Genomic DNA, 15,344 nt, shown 5'->3' with positions numbered 1-15,344 from the left:
TGTCTCTTTCCCAAACTATACTTTTACGTTTTCTTAGAGTAGCTTTCTTGTGTAACATTAACCATCATATTTTTGTCTTGAATATAATCCAAGGCTCTGAATGGTTATACACATACACAGGTGTTTGTCCTTTGCAAAATACTTGCAAGATTTTTGAGTGTCAATTTTTGTATAATCTTTATTCCTGATATTAATTATATTATTCTGTCAACTGATTTTTAGTTTTTATGTGTATTTTTATTTTAATTTTCTGACCCTTATAATGAAACTAATAATGAAACAAAATTATTTCGCTGTTTTATCAGCCTGTCTTTACATGGCTTTTTTTTTCACCCTCCCTGATAATTGAAAAAATAACAAAACCCAACTTGTTATGACTACTACCAGTGGTCTTTTACCTTTTGCAATGTTCTACATTAAATCTCTTCCTCCTCCTGTTATGGTTTGGTTTGGTGGTTTCTAATTCTGTGTTCTGGAGATTTGGTGTTTATAGTGAAGCAAGAGACTTCTTATTTTTCAAGTTAAATAAAAGATACTTCAGTAAATGCTGTTCCTAAAATAGTTATTTAAAAGAAAGTTAATAAAATTACTAAATTCTTAAAAAAAATTATTAAGATCCTGACATTTAATGTCTAGTAAGGTATTTCATTCATTCATTTGTTTAAAATAAAATTTTTGTATTCTCTACACAAGGTTCAAATGAAATTAAATAAGGTAGTAATTTTGCATTTCCTGTCAAAACAGTCTATTATTAAAAAATCATAATCCTGTAATCTGAATGACAGAGTTTGTTAATGTAAAGGTATTCAATAATTGTTTACTAGGTCTTTAGTGGATATGTGAAGGAATTATTTCTACTTAATAATTTCAGTACCAGTTTTAAATTATTTTTATTCATTACACAGAATCTTTAGAGAATTCTAATAAATATAGCTGATTACTGAATAGTTGTGATGAAATTTTTTAAGACATACTAAAGTCAGTCTCATTGTTAATTGAGATTATGATCCTGTAATTAACCTTGTGTTCATTCATTATATACAATCAAGTCTTTCACCTAACTAAAACTGTGTTACATAAACAGTTGGCACTGTAGTTTGGAAATAACTAGAACTTTTAGAAAGATTATGAATATAATTACATGTTTTGTAGCCTCCATATAAAAAGCTCCTGTAGAATTTTTGTATCTTTATTTCTAGCATTCTGAGATAAAATTTTCTGCTTATGTATATATTGGAGACCAGAAAATACCTATTATTGTGAGTTAAATAATCCAGTCTGTCCTTACATAAATGCCTTTTACAAACACTAATGATGGCATTCTGTTTGCTGTTTGTCATAGAAAGCTAAAACATTGGCTATGTCAGTTACTTCTGGGTTTGCTGAGTTGACTCCACAATCCATCCTAAGGTCTAGTCTTCGAACACCCTTAGACTCTCCATCTGTGTCACCTGGAAGGTCTCTTACTCCACCTTTACAACTTAAAGAAACAAGAATTTCATTCATGGAAGAAGGCATGAGCACAAAATGGACTGCTGGAGTAAGTTCGATAATAATAAGGGATAAAGATTTAAGGTTGAACATATAAGCCTGGTGCAGTGGCACATGTTATAATCCCATATACGTGGGAGCTTGAGGCAAGTTTGAGGCCAGCCTGGGGAATTTAGTGAAACATTGTCTCAAAATAAAAGGGGTAGGGCAGTAGCTTGACATGAGGACATTGACCTGTACATTAGAAAGTTAGATCACTGTGGATTTTTATATACAATCTTGAAGATAGTCTCAAAATTAGGAAACAGTTGTGAAAGAAATTTTAGGGGACTAGACAAGCCACATCCATCATTTTGTAGGTAAAAAAAATAGGGCTAGAATCCAAACTTCTAATTCTTAGTCCACGTTGTTGTTTTTTTTTTTTTTTTTCCACTCTGTATTGTGTTCCTTCCCTTAAATTCATAATTTTTTCTATTTAGGCAGGTGCCTCTTCAGATTTCCATTGTAGGTTAATAGGAACCTCTGGTAATTATTCATTATCTGATCCGTTCATTTTAATCTTTGGAAATTGATAGTGTATTACAAATTAGGGAAATAATTCAGAACTATTAACTTGCATACTGTTCTGAAGAGAATTTTAATTAAGAGAATTCAGAGAAATACTGAGCATGGAAACTTGGGTGTGATTGATACATATCGCATAGTACCAGGTTGATATTTACTGGTTAATTTTCTTTGTGTAATCTTACTTAACAGGCTGCAGATGGCAGTGAAACAAAAGTACTTGTTACTACACCTTTCCATAAAAGTGGAGTTCCTGCCGAAACTGTATGGCTAAAGAGCAAAGATAAAGCTACATCTTTATCCCTGCATCCTCCTGAAAAAGATAATCAAGAAATGGAGGCAGGGTCACAGGATACAGCCTCACAGAGCCTGGAGAAACTTGATGTGAGCAAAGAAAACAGCATTGTGTCAACCAGATCGGACCAGACTACTTTAGAGTATTATGATGCACCATCACCGGGAGACTCGGAAGATTTTGTTTTCAAGCCACCAAGCTTTTCCACTGAACTAATTACTAATTTAAATGAACAAACTAAGAAGGATGGTGAAAAAGATGTGTTTGAGTCAGAAGCAACGCCTTCAGACATGGAGAAACAAATAGGTAGAAACTTATTTTCACATATTCAAAATTGCCATTGATATCCCTTATTAAAGTTTGAAATAGGATATTTCTACAGTAAGAAAAATCGAGTTTAAATAGTTATTCTATACTCCTAGGGCACTATGTATTAGACAAAATACTCAAATCTTACAGCTTATGTTGCTCTATAAGTAGTATGAGATTTGAAAGGAGGACAACTTATGTGTATTTTTTTTAATTCAACCAAGAAATTTTGAAAAGAATAGTAATGTGTAAGAAAATACAATTTACCATAATCTGACTTAAAAAGTCTTCAAGTAGCTATGGGAACTAAAACTAATTTTACAGACTGAGTCCCTAATACATGTGCTTTCAGGAAGCTTCTCCTGTGTGTTTGCTAGGTGTTGAATGTCAGACAGTAAGGCAGGCGCGATACTTGCCTGTATGTCGTACAGAGCACTATAGGCTACATTGACAGGCCATTATAAGGCAAGTCTGGTGAGTACTATTTCTGTGAGGCCTGTGAGGGCCAGCAGGATACTAAGAAAGGAGACTGGGCTTAGAACTGGTAGATCCAAAAACTAAGCCCATTTTTAGATTTCTTACCACATGCACAGTTTTAACAAGCTTGCTTGCTTGGTTATTTGTTTATTTATTTATTTTGGTCATTTTGAGACAGGTCTCACTATGCAGTTCAGGCTGGCCTTGGACTCACTTTGTAGCCCAGGCTGGCCTTGAATTGGAAGCAACCCACCTGTCTCAAGTGCTGGGATTACAGGGGCCTGCCACCAACCTAGCTAATAAGCTTATTTAATAGTAACTGGGGGGCTAGGGATTTAGCTCAGCGGCAAAAGCGCCTGCCTGGCAAGCGCAAGGTCGTGAGTTCGGTTCCCGGTATCGAAGAAAAAAAACCAAAAAAAAAAAAAAAAACAGTAACTGAACATTCATTCTGTAAAACCAAATGCTTTTATAAAAATTTGTGTCATAGGTATCTTTTGAGAAATATTTTTCCCCCAAGGCTAAACTGTTTCTTCAGATGTGAGTTCAGTGAAGTTCAGGTGGTGGTGTTTTTCGTTATTCCACAAAAGTATTATTAATAGGCCTAAGCATTTTAATATTCTGCTCAGAAATAACATGTCTGGAAATTTACAATGCTTTTTTGGTGTGCTATAGTCTAAAATATTTTAATGGTAGATATGATGTTAGATAAGAATGGATCTCCATTGATTATGCCAACAATATTAGGCAGTAGACATCTGTTTAGGGGATAATCTAATGGGAACTTTATAGTAAAACAGGCTAAATTTATTCATCTACCTCTTTGGACGTTGAGGAGTAAGTTAATATATGTAGAACATTTGTAGTAGTGCCTGTGAAGCTAAAAGTGAAAAGTGGGTGTTTAAGGAGAGTGGAGGGACTCTTGAGCTAGGTTCAGAGAATTCGGAGGAACTCTGTTGGCAGTTGTTGCCAAGACAGTACACTTAAAGAACAAAAAAATCGCCCCAACAACTTCTTTTTAAAAAATCTATGGCTAAAAAGAAAAAAGAAAAAAAAATCTATGGCTGGGGATGTAGTAAATAGTTCAGTGGTAGAGCACTCGCCTAGTGTATACTACGTGTAGGGCTGTGAGTTCTGTCCTCAATAATACACTTCGACACACGCACAAAGTAAAGGTCTAAAACTATGAGGAATTGTTAAAACATTTAGCATAAACATTATTCTTATCTGTATGAATTACAGGCAATTTAGAAGTTTCACAGGAGGAACTTTCAGAATTAAATCACTTAAGTCCCATTAAAGGAATTGAAGCTTCTTGTGTTCCATCAGTCCATGAAGGGTAAGTTTATGAAGACAAATTTAAATGCTTTTTAAAAGATGTTTAATGAAATTTGTAAGCCCATAGCAAACTATTCTATGAATATTAGAGCTTATTTAGATCTTCAGCACCTCCATTTGGTAATGTATAAAAAGTTAGCTGACCTAATCGATCAAATTAATAACCACTTTATCTTCTGCCAAAAGCTTGTTTCATTTCAAAACTAGGCACAGATTGCATGTAGCACTTTGCATAACATTGTTATAGTGCATACATGAGTGACAACTTCAGTTATCAAGAGAGATAGTAAGAATATTATAGCAAAGTTAACCGACATAAAAATTATTTAAAACCTTATAACTGGTATATTGCTTTCTAAGAAGCAAGTACTGCAGTAACCTTATAAATTACGTACAAAATTCAGATTTTGATAGTCACCTTTTTCATGAAACTCAAGCACATACTTCTGAGAAGTCTAACTGGATAGCTGAAATCTTTGCCAAGCCTTCATCAGAAAAGTGGCAGAAAACAGTGATAAAGGATTGTTTCATTTTGTTTGTTCTAATATTTTTTGAATTTTAATGAAAATAAGTGTTACTTATTGCAATAGGTTTGACAAGTAATTGTAATAGTTATAAAGCAAGACACATTCACATCCAAAGAATCTCGTTCAGAGAGGAATCTAAGTCAATATTTAGAATCAAGATGAATAGTTAACACCTTGGCAAGCAAGTAGTTCCTTTTTACTTGATTTTTTTGTGACTTACTGTTCTCAGCTACCATAGCTATAAACTTTGTGGTTGTGATAAATCTTCTTAACAAACATCTATTAATGAATGAATATAGGCGTGCCTTGGTATTTAACTACTTAAAACTTGTCAAATTCTGTACATAACACATTTTGATGTGAAAATTTTGTACTCAGTGTGCAAGTCAAGAATTGTCAGCATCAGTTACTTCTGATTCACTGCCCTTTCCCATCACCCAGAACCAGCTAGCAATGAGTGCCAGTCCTACTGAGTGCCTAGGAAATATTTTGTAATACTTAACTGGCTTATTTGAAGAAGATGGCCACTGATTATTAAAAATTATCTTCACCGTAATTTATGCTGGCAAACATTTCAAAAATCATTTTATTTGGATTTTAAGGCCATACCATTGTTGAAAGAAAAGAAAGTAAAGTGGTAGAACAGTAAGATAAGAAATATGACAGATTTGTTTTCAAATTCACTTGTAAACTTTATAAAATATTGAAAATGAGGGGCTGGGGATTTAGCTCAGCGGCAAAGCGCCTGCCTGGCAAGCGCAACGTCGTGAGTTCGGTTCCTGGTACCAGAGAAAAACAAAAAAAAAAAAGAAAATGAGCTTGAATAGTGATTTCTCTGAACCCTTGTTTGCATCAAGAAAACAAGGGTTCTTGTGGAGAGGCAGTAGGTCTAAAGCCAGTTAGACAAATGGATCTTCTCACACAGTAAATTATACATTTCTATTTCTGAAGGAAAATCCACAGCCTGAAGTCCAGAGTACCGGTTTTGGATGAAGGATTAATATGTGTTGAAACCTGCATCTCTACAATTCCAGCAGATAATGATAAATGTATGTACAACTTGACTTTAGAATTATTTCATTTTAGTGTTTTGTTTCCATAAAGATTTTTCTATTCTTAGAATAAAAGAATATATTATCCAGGCTTTCTTTTTTCACTTGTCTCTTTCTGGTCAACTTGTCTAGAATAAAAGCATTGTAAGCAGATACATTGCCTTAAGACAGTGAGTTGTTCATTACACATTTTGTTGCCTTAATCGTGGAAGTCTTAGAATGATTTCATTGCCTCCATTCAAACCCAGACTGTAGAGACATGAGAAAGGTGTTTTCCTGAGAGTGCTAACAGTTGGGTTTCAGGAAAGCAGGCACGTGGAATGTCCGTTGCCAAAAGTATTTCACATATATGAACTCATTCCCTTCTCACAACACTGTGCCGTGATAGTTATCTCATTCTAGAGCCTATACTCAAGATGGTTACACTTTTGTGCCTGTCACTTGAATAGGGCTTACAGCAAATGAGAGCAAACCTGACTTCAAGAATATTATACATACTTACTGTAAAATGATCCAGAGAAATTTAAAGTGTATTTTTCTTGAAAAATAATTTTTTTCTGTGAGGCACTAGTAAGATGGCAAAACATTACAGGGGCTTGACCTAAACAGCTTGGGTTCATAACCCAGTTCTGTACTTTACTATAAGATTATGGATTATTCCTCTATTTTTTCCTCGTTAAATATAAATAGTATCCATTTTATGATTGTTATGATTAAGCCAATTGCATGTAAAATATTCAGAGTAGTGCTTGGTGTTTAAAAGCTGGGGAATGTTAACTGTTACTATAAATAATCATTACATAGTTAGTACATTCATTTTTAAAACAGCAACTTTTCAGTTAATAATATAAGGCATTTTTTCATAGCAGGAGTATAGATTAATCGATCCTTTGTAATGGCTCTGGTAGGATTCTGTACGATGGGTGTGTGTTCAGCTAATTGCTAAGTGGTAAACATTTGGATTGATTACTATTTTCCCTTGTTTTTTGTTTCACTGTTTCATTTTTGCAGTGAGTATTCTTGTCAATATATCCACAAACATTGTGTTAGTATTTCTTATGGATGTACTGGGTCAAGAATTATGCTTAGATTTTTCATATCTTACAGTTTTCTCCAGTAAAGCTTGAATCCTATTGTTCGTATACTGATGAGTGAAAAGTGTCAATTTTTCCATTCCTCTTTGCCAAACTGACAGGTAGAGAACAGCTTTTGGAGGCAGGATATATAAGTTGGCCTTGAATTTGTGGCAGTCCTACCTCAGCCTCCTAAGTGCTGGGATTGCAGGCATGTACCACCGTACCCCGCCAAATTTTTGAAAGTGTGGTAATATTTTGCCCAGTTCTTTTTATTTTTTACTTTTTACCTTTCATTGATTTTTATTAAACTAAAGGATTTTTAATTCAGTTAGAGACGCCTGTGGTTATCTTGTGCTTTGTGTCATTCATAGACACTAAACCCAAATGTGACCTATGATTACTAATGACATATGCAGCTTTGGAAACGAGGAAGATGGAAGGAAGAGTATTTTTAGATTCTGTAACAGCTCAGTTGTCCAGTAGTCACCTAATACAGTTTTCAAGTTAATAATGAACAAATATCTGAGCCTGCTTGAAGCAGTTGTCGTTGTATTAAGCTTTCCTAATAAGGGCAGGAATTATGTTTCAACAGAAAAAAGTCATTTTTGAATGTGAAGTCTATCTTCTGTGTTTTATCTTCGTGAAAAAGATACACAGATTATATAAAATGAATGATGGTATACTGAAGAAAAGTGGATTAATGTGTAGGTGCACACAGGCTTTCCTCTTTAGGATGTTATAGGCTTTCTGCAATGTGACACTTAGAATGATATTCTCAGGTGCAAGGTAGAGTAGCCTTTTCCTTTTATTTGCTTTCTTAATTGTCCCTAGATCACGTTTTGCAGTTTAAAATTTAAACAGTTAACTCTCGTTTTTCTTTTAGCTTGGGCTGATGTCAATGAGAGTGGAAGCTCTGGGCTTTTTGCCTCTGAAAGTCCTGTTGTCTCTGAACATAGGCTTGACCAGGAAATAGCACTGAACTTAAAAGAGCATGAAACAGACGTTGATGTGCTAAAACAAAGTGCTGACTTAATGGAAGCAAAGCATCCAATTTCTGGCAGTCCTCCTGATACTCAAGAAATTCATGTAAAAAATTTTTTTACTTCTTTTGTCTTTCAGTTTTGGTTTAGATTTTAAGACATGCCTGTTTAAATCTAATATGTTCATTTACTTGACTGCTGTTATAAAATCTCTAAAATATCTGTGTTCAAAGAATGAGTATTTTATGGACTATAAAAGAAACACATCCTTGAAGAAATTGGTTCTCATGAAAACCAAAAGGTTGTGTTAAGCCACATTTTGACATTTTAGTTTTTACTTATCACCTACTTTAAATGAAAGGTTTTTTAGCCATAAGAAAACATAAGAATGGCTACTCCAAAGACAAACACATTGAGTATATATGTAAAAATAGACAAGTAAAACAGGATATTTTCCCCATGCATACTTGTGAGAGAATATTTATACAGTTAATGTTCAAACCTCCAGAAAGGATTTTTGGGTTTTTTAGTAATTAATGTGATTTTCTAAAATTCTACCAGTTCTCTTACTAAGATGCAACTTTTATACGATAATTGAGTCTGAGAAACTTCTTTCTGCTTATTTAGAGAAACTTTTGGGGGAGTTTATTAACTCATAAAAATCTTTTAATTACCCATATCCATTCTTATACATAGTCTCACTGTAAAATAGATGGCTAAAGCCCTATTCCTTCAGATGTGAAGCAAATAAAAATCTGGGCATGGTGTAAGTGGAAATCCTCACTTATAGGTTACTTCTAATCTGTCATCTCAGGGAATGTTTGGGGATGGGAAAATGTCATTTTCTAGGTGGGTGGTAATGTTCTACCTTCTTGGTCAGGAGATCTATCTCTCTGTTACTTTCTACCTCCTCCTTTTTCTCCCCTTCCCTTACCAAAAGGTAAATGCAAGGACCATTCCTTCTTCCACCAAACCCTTGCAGGAGAGGTACTGAACTTGAAAGCCTTAGGAATTTCATGGTTTATGCAGCCCCAGCAAAGGGAAGAGGATTGAGTCTAGCCCAAGGGAGCTTATGTAGGTGAATTGTTCTTCAACCTTATGGGGATCATGCTGTTTAGAAAAGTGTGAATAGTTAGGTAATTTGGGGATTATCAGTAAAGGAGTTCGGGGGTTGTTTCTTTTCTCCAGTTATGTTTTTTTCTTGGGTGAGAATAGAGTAAGTCCTTAATTTTCTAAAAACTGTTAGTATCATAGTGATTTTCAAGATTTTGTTAATACTGTCTTTTTAGCTAGGGAAATATGGAATTTCTAATTTAATTCCAGTCATAATCTCAAAACCCTTTTCTGTGTAGTTATTTTGACTAAGAACTGATTGTTTAAATGGTATCTTATAAAGTAAACCCATTAGTATATGCCGTATATCAATATAGTTTATGTTTTAAAATGTACAAAGTGTGAGATGGTCATGTGAAATCTTTGTGTTTTCAGTTAAAAATGAAATTGTAAAATCCTTTATCACTCTCTTTAATTTATTTTAGGTGAATGGACATGAAAAGCTTGAAGTTGAAAAATCAGGAGAAGAGGCTAGGAATCTTTCATTTAATGAGTTGTATCCCTCAGGAACTCTTAAACTTCAATATAATTTTGATACTACAGAGCCACAGTTTTGTGACTTGCCTGATAATAAAGACTCTGCTGAATGTGACATTGCTGAAGTAGATGGGGAACTTTTTGTTGCTCAGAGCAACTTTACCTTGATACTAGAAGGTGAAGAAGGAGAAGTTGAGACAGGTGATTCTGCACCATCGAATGTGTTGCTAAAAACAGCTAACACAGCAACTAAGGAAAAACTCTTGTGTAATGTAGAAAGTGATGATCATGGACATGTTGTAAATATACCACCAATCACAGCTAGTGACCAGGAATCTCAAAAAGTAGAGACTTTACCGTATGTGCCTATACCAATTAAAGTAGCAATTGCGGAAAATTTACTAGATGTGATTAAAGACACAAGAAGTAAAGAAATTACTTCAGATACAGTGGAACAGTCCATGCACGAAAATATGCCTTTAATAAGCCAAAATGTAATGTCTTCTACCAGATTAGTCAAGCGTACATTTAAGACTGTTCAGGAAATAGATACAGTGAATTTAAATGTCAGCCAGAGTGATGATGCAGTTTCTTCCAGAACTCGCACAAGACGACAGCGTGTCCAAAACCTGAACATCACATCAGCACAACAGGAAGAGTCAGCAGATGTTGGTACTCCTAAGATGTTGGGATCACCAGCTAGGAAGAAAACTAGAAAAACAAAAGAAATTTCTGAGGCTTCTGAAAGTGCCTGTTCTGATGTTAAAGGAAGACCTCAGAAACAGCAAATACCTCAAAGTTCTCTTAGTTCTAGAAGAGGAAACAATAAAAAAGAAAATAATCAAGACACTTTAGAAAGTGTCAATTTTGTGGAACAAGAAACACAAGTTGCTCCAGGTAGAGAACCAAAGAGGTCAAAATCATCTCAGCTGTTGGAATCAGCAATTGAAGAAACTTCTTTCATAAAAGAAGCTAAGCTATTCTCTGTTACTAAAGGGACTCCTAAAAGTAATGAAAAATCTGTGGAAAATCAGGAGTGTGCTGGAATTATAAGTGGTCTAACAGTTAGTAACATAGCAAGACCTAGCAGGACTATAAAAAAATTGAGAAATGCTGATTTAGAAGCTTCTGAAAATATAGGATATAAACAAGATGAGAAATTCAGTGACCAGCAGCTCTCTGTTAAACGTAGTAGAAGGGTCAAAGATAAAGAAGTTAGTATGTCAGGTATTACACAAGAGTCTAAACTTGATTCATCCCAGTTGACTCTTCAAGGAGAGTTTGATGTGTCTGCCACACCTAGGAAACGTGGTAGACCAAGGAAAGTAAATCCACTGCAAGATGTTGGATCTAAAGCTGTTGCGAAAGAGAGCAGTCCCAAAAAGACAAAAGTTGTCAGTGTCCGAAGATCTGCAAGGAATACCCCAGCTAGAAATGAAAATGTCAGCATTGGAGAACCAGGTGTAGAAAAATCCATTTTAGTGCCAAATGAGGAACTTGATATGGTAATGAGCTCTAAGAAAAAGCTTACAAGGAAGACTGAAAATCAAAGCCAAAAACGTGCGTTAGGCTCAGTATCAGAAGAACATGTAGATGAGGTGTCACGTAAAGAGCCAAATGACCAAGAAGAAAGATTGCTTTCCCCCACAGCTCTTATTAAGTCTTCTCGTAGCATAAGGACTAGATCAAGCAAGACCATCTTTTTGCAAGATGTTTCTGATCCAAAAAATGAGACTTTATTTCCTCCTACAGCAAAGGTTTCAAAGAAAGTAAAAGGTACTTTTATTTTTATTTGTAGTTTTCATCTTCAAAATGTTTAGCCTAAAATTTGGTTGTTTAAAGTACTATTTGAGGGGCTGGGGATTTAGCTCAGCGGCAAAAGCGCCTGCCTGGCAAGCGCAAGGTCGTGAGTTCGGTTCCCGGTACCGGAGAAAAACCAAAACCAAAAAAAAAAAACAAACAAATAAAGTACTATTTGATTTAAAGCACTAATTAATCTTCAAAACAATTTGTTAAGAGATCTCTACTCCAAATAAAACCTCAAACAAATTATCTTTTAAAGATTTCATATTTCTACGTTTATTTCGAGAATTCACTGATCCAGCTGGGCATAGTGGTGCACACCTGTAATCCCAGCACTCAGGAGGCTGGGGCAGGAACATTGTTGCAATTTCGAGGCCAGCCTGGGCTACAAAGTGAGCTCAAGGCCAGCCTGAGCTGCACAGCGAGATCCTGTCTCAAAAATACCAAAAAAAAAGAAAAAAGAATTCACAGATCTAGTATGATTTTTTTAAATCATATAATTCATTTGATACAGATACTATTAGTAGTGTTGAGCCTTACTCTATCCCTATAATTTTGGTTTCTCTTTAAATGTAATGTTTTTAATCTACTGGCTTTGGTTTATGTCTCTGGTAATAGCTACACCCCAAATTGTTTTGAGAGGAACCACTGGTAGTTTTTTTAAACTGGTTATGGTATAGAAATTAATAAAATCTGTATTCATTATTGCCCATAAATTAGTATGTTTGCATACCCAAGCTCACTCATTGTCACTGATAAAAAAGCCCGTGATTACATTGGTTGGTATAGTTCACCTCAATAAAGGGGATACCACTCTCAAAATAGTAAAAGTATCTTACTGTTTTTGTGTGTAAAGCACAGTTACATACATGGAGTACACAAACAGATGTATGGTATATTGGTGTTAACATTTCATGGGGGAAGACAGTTCCTTTGGGAAGGTACTTTAATGTCTTAAAAAGGTGAGAATGGAAAAAGATATGAGTAGTATACCTGATACATGCCTAAAATATCTCTGTAATAATGATTAGGTACACAAGACGTAGTTTGATTGTTATAGTTGGAAAAAGAATTACAGAATGTATCATTTTTGCTGATTATGGAAGTACATGCTTGTATTCCCAGCTACTTGGGATCACAACTTGAAATACAAAAGTCATTTCCATAAAAGGAGTATAGGAATTTGTATTTTTAACACCAGAAGGGGGGAGTTACCATCAATGGTGCTAGGTGTTTCAGCTTCTGCCTACAAGCTTTATTCTTGGTGTGACCCCTGTTTTTTCTGTTGCTAATAACCATATACCTTAAATGCAGAATCTGACATCTGATAGAATTCTGTCCCAGTAGGTTAAATAAATAACACTGAAATATAATTTGAGAGTTTCTGTCAAGGGTTTGTATTTTTTAAAAATAATAAAACATGCAAAAATCTGCTTGTAAGGCATATGCTGTGTGCCACGCGATGCTCTGCTCTTTTAGTCTCAGCTGCCTTTTACGATGATGATGTTGTTCTGTTGCAGGAGTGGTTTTGTTTTTGAGACAAAGTCTTGCTATGTGGTTAGACTTGTCCTGAACTCGCAATGTATGCCAGGCTAGCCTTGAATTTGAGAGCTCCACCTGCCTCAGCTGGGATTCTACGCATGTGCCACCATAGATGGCTTCATCCTCAGAATACCTTTGAGATAGGTGTTGCCATTACTCCTGTTTTGTAGAAACTGAGGCAGAATTACTTTCTCCGCTTTTTCCTTTTACGATATGAACTTTTTTGTTGTTCCTCTTGACTGGAACAAGTTTGAAAAGAGTCTTTAAGTCTTTTGTGTGTAAATGAAATTATGCTTGCAAATCAAAGTACTGTGTAATTGAAAATCTTGTTTGAGGATTGTGACACAGACTAGCTTGGGTCATATTTCTAATCAGTACTTTCCTCAAACATTTGAGGAGCAGTATCTTCTTTTTTTTTTGGTATCAGGATTCAAACTCATGACATTGTGCTTGCCAGGCAGGCACTGTGCCGCTGAGCTAAATCCCCAGCCCTGAGGAGCAGTATCTTAAAGAACAATGATACTAGGATTCAAACACACCATTCTTTCTCCTAACATGAGTAATTAACATACTTGTGGTTTCTAGGTTTGGGAATATTTGGATCTTTTTAATGTGCATCATTTTCACTAAGCTTTTGTTGACATACACGTGTATACAAGCATGTAAATATAGATTTACATTTATATGTATAGATACAGTGTTGGTTTTTTCCCCCTACCTTTTCTTTAGCTGAAAGAATAGAGACTCCTACACAGCTGAAAGAACTAGTTTCAGATTTATCTTCTCAGTTTGTCTTCTCACCACCTACTTTGAGGACCAAGCGAAAGAACATATCCAGGACATCCAGACTTATAGATGAACTGGTAAGGAAGAAATACTTGTGTGTGTTGCTTAAATATTTTTATATTTTCAAATAAATGTTTTCTAAATAAAAAATTCTCTGAAGATATCGTTTATACCAAAAGCCCAGAACTATCTTGTCTACGCCTGCCTTTAGAGATCCTGCCTTCAGTAGGGTGTGTAGTATGTTACTGCTATATATTACTTACTGGCAGCCACAGTTTAAGTTACCTATTAGGAAAAAGGTTTTTAAATTCTAGTGCCTGCCTGAATTAATCTGTTTATTTAAAATGTGCATCCTTGAAGTCCTGTTTTGTCACTTGAAAAGTTCCCTTGGAGAGACACTGAATCAGAGTAAATTCAGTGACCTAGCTGTACAAAACCCTAAAATGAAAATTCTCCATGGATTGGGTCCCTTAGGTTTATGAATGCTAATTTGTAAGCATTTATTGAATTACCTGCCATGAATCAGTTACTGTGCAAAGGTTTAACACAAAAATAATGCAGCAGTTAATGCAAATACAGTTGAATTGAAGAAACAAAATCACAGATAATTACTTCTCTACGTAATAAAAATCTTGTCGGCCTAGATGGCCTCTGTAGACAGAAAGTGGAGAAGACAGGTGTTTCTGACTTAGAAAACACCAGATGCAGAGACACAGAAGCATGGCAGTGGCACCTGAAAAGACATGAAGAACAGCTGAATTGTTAGCATAAGCAATAAAGAGCAAACCTAGTTGAGTAAGGTTTCGACTAAGAATTGTTAGTGTACTTTATTAGACGTGTTTGACTATACTCCATGACTTGAAATAAAACTTTTTAATTCCACTTTCAAATGTTTACTTAACGATTTACCTGTTAAAAATGTTAACCCATAGGAAGATGCTGCTAAACCAGTAGAAACTGTGGGGAAGCAAGAAGTGAAGAGAGTTAGGACTGCCAAAACAAAACAGGCAAACAAGTAAGTTTAACCTTCTGTACCCTCTTAACAGTTTTGTTTTTGCAAATTAGAATAAGACAAGTAGTATTTAAACAGAGAAATTAAGCTCATCAGAAAGGGTGGTTTTTGAGGTCACTTATAGCACTTGCTGTGACATTGTTAAATTTTGATGCTGTAGGTGGATGTCTGTGCAGCATGAAAGCCCATTCGTGCTTTTTTGAGAAGGTTGGGGAACTGGAGGTAGTTTAGTACCTGCAGGATGTGAGTAGGGGAGGGAAGTGGGATAGTTCACCTTTTCGTTAGTAAAGATAAATTTTAATAATTGTAAACCTTAAAATCATGACATTATTTCATTACTGATAATAAAGCTACATCCATGGGGAGTTACTCCATTTCAGATACATTTGGTACACAGGATTTTTTTCAGTGCAGTGACTAGCCATGGCTGCAGTTAGTGAAAGAACATATTAATGTGTTTTACTCTAAAAACTGATTTAGTACTAAAAACGCTGTTTACTTATAA

The 15,344-nt window shown here is 35.1% G+C and overlaps 1 protein-coding gene across 3 annotated transcripts in view; it reads left to right on the top strand.

Annotated features, from left to right (window-relative positions):
* Ahctf1 (AT hook containing transcription factor 1) overlaps window positions 1-15,344 on the top strand; it is a 67,190-nt gene that overhangs the window by 49,746 nt on the left and 2,100 nt on the right. For all 3 annotated transcript variants that reach the window (XM_013520466.1, XM_005374795.2, XM_013520457.1), the window contains exons 28-35: window positions 1,343-1,540; window positions 2,248-2,656; window positions 4,376-4,472; window positions 5,950-6,047; window positions 8,010-8,212; window positions 9,645-11,472; window positions 13,771-13,904; window positions 14,760-14,842. In XM_013520466.1, coding sequence (XP_013375920.1) covers window positions 1,343-1,540; window positions 2,248-2,656; window positions 4,376-4,472; window positions 5,950-6,047; window positions 8,010-8,212; window positions 9,645-11,472; window positions 13,771-13,904; window positions 14,760-14,842 — 3,050 coding nt within the window. The remainder of the gene's footprint in view (window positions 1-1,342; window positions 1,541-2,247; window positions 2,657-4,375; window positions 4,473-5,949; window positions 6,048-8,009; window positions 8,213-9,644; window positions 11,473-13,770; window positions 13,905-14,759; window positions 14,843-15,344) is intronic.

Source organism: Chinchilla lanigera, unplaced genomic scaffold (genome assembly GCF_000276665.1).
Source record: "Chinchilla lanigera isolate Chin_1 unplaced genomic scaffold, ChiLan1.0 scaffold00005, whole genome shotgun sequence".
Classification (NCBI taxonomy): Eukaryota; Metazoa; Chordata; class Mammalia; order Rodentia; family Chinchillidae; genus Chinchilla; species Chinchilla lanigera.
Note: the sequence above shows the minus strand (reverse complement) of the source record. Positions and strands in the feature narration are given on the sequence as shown.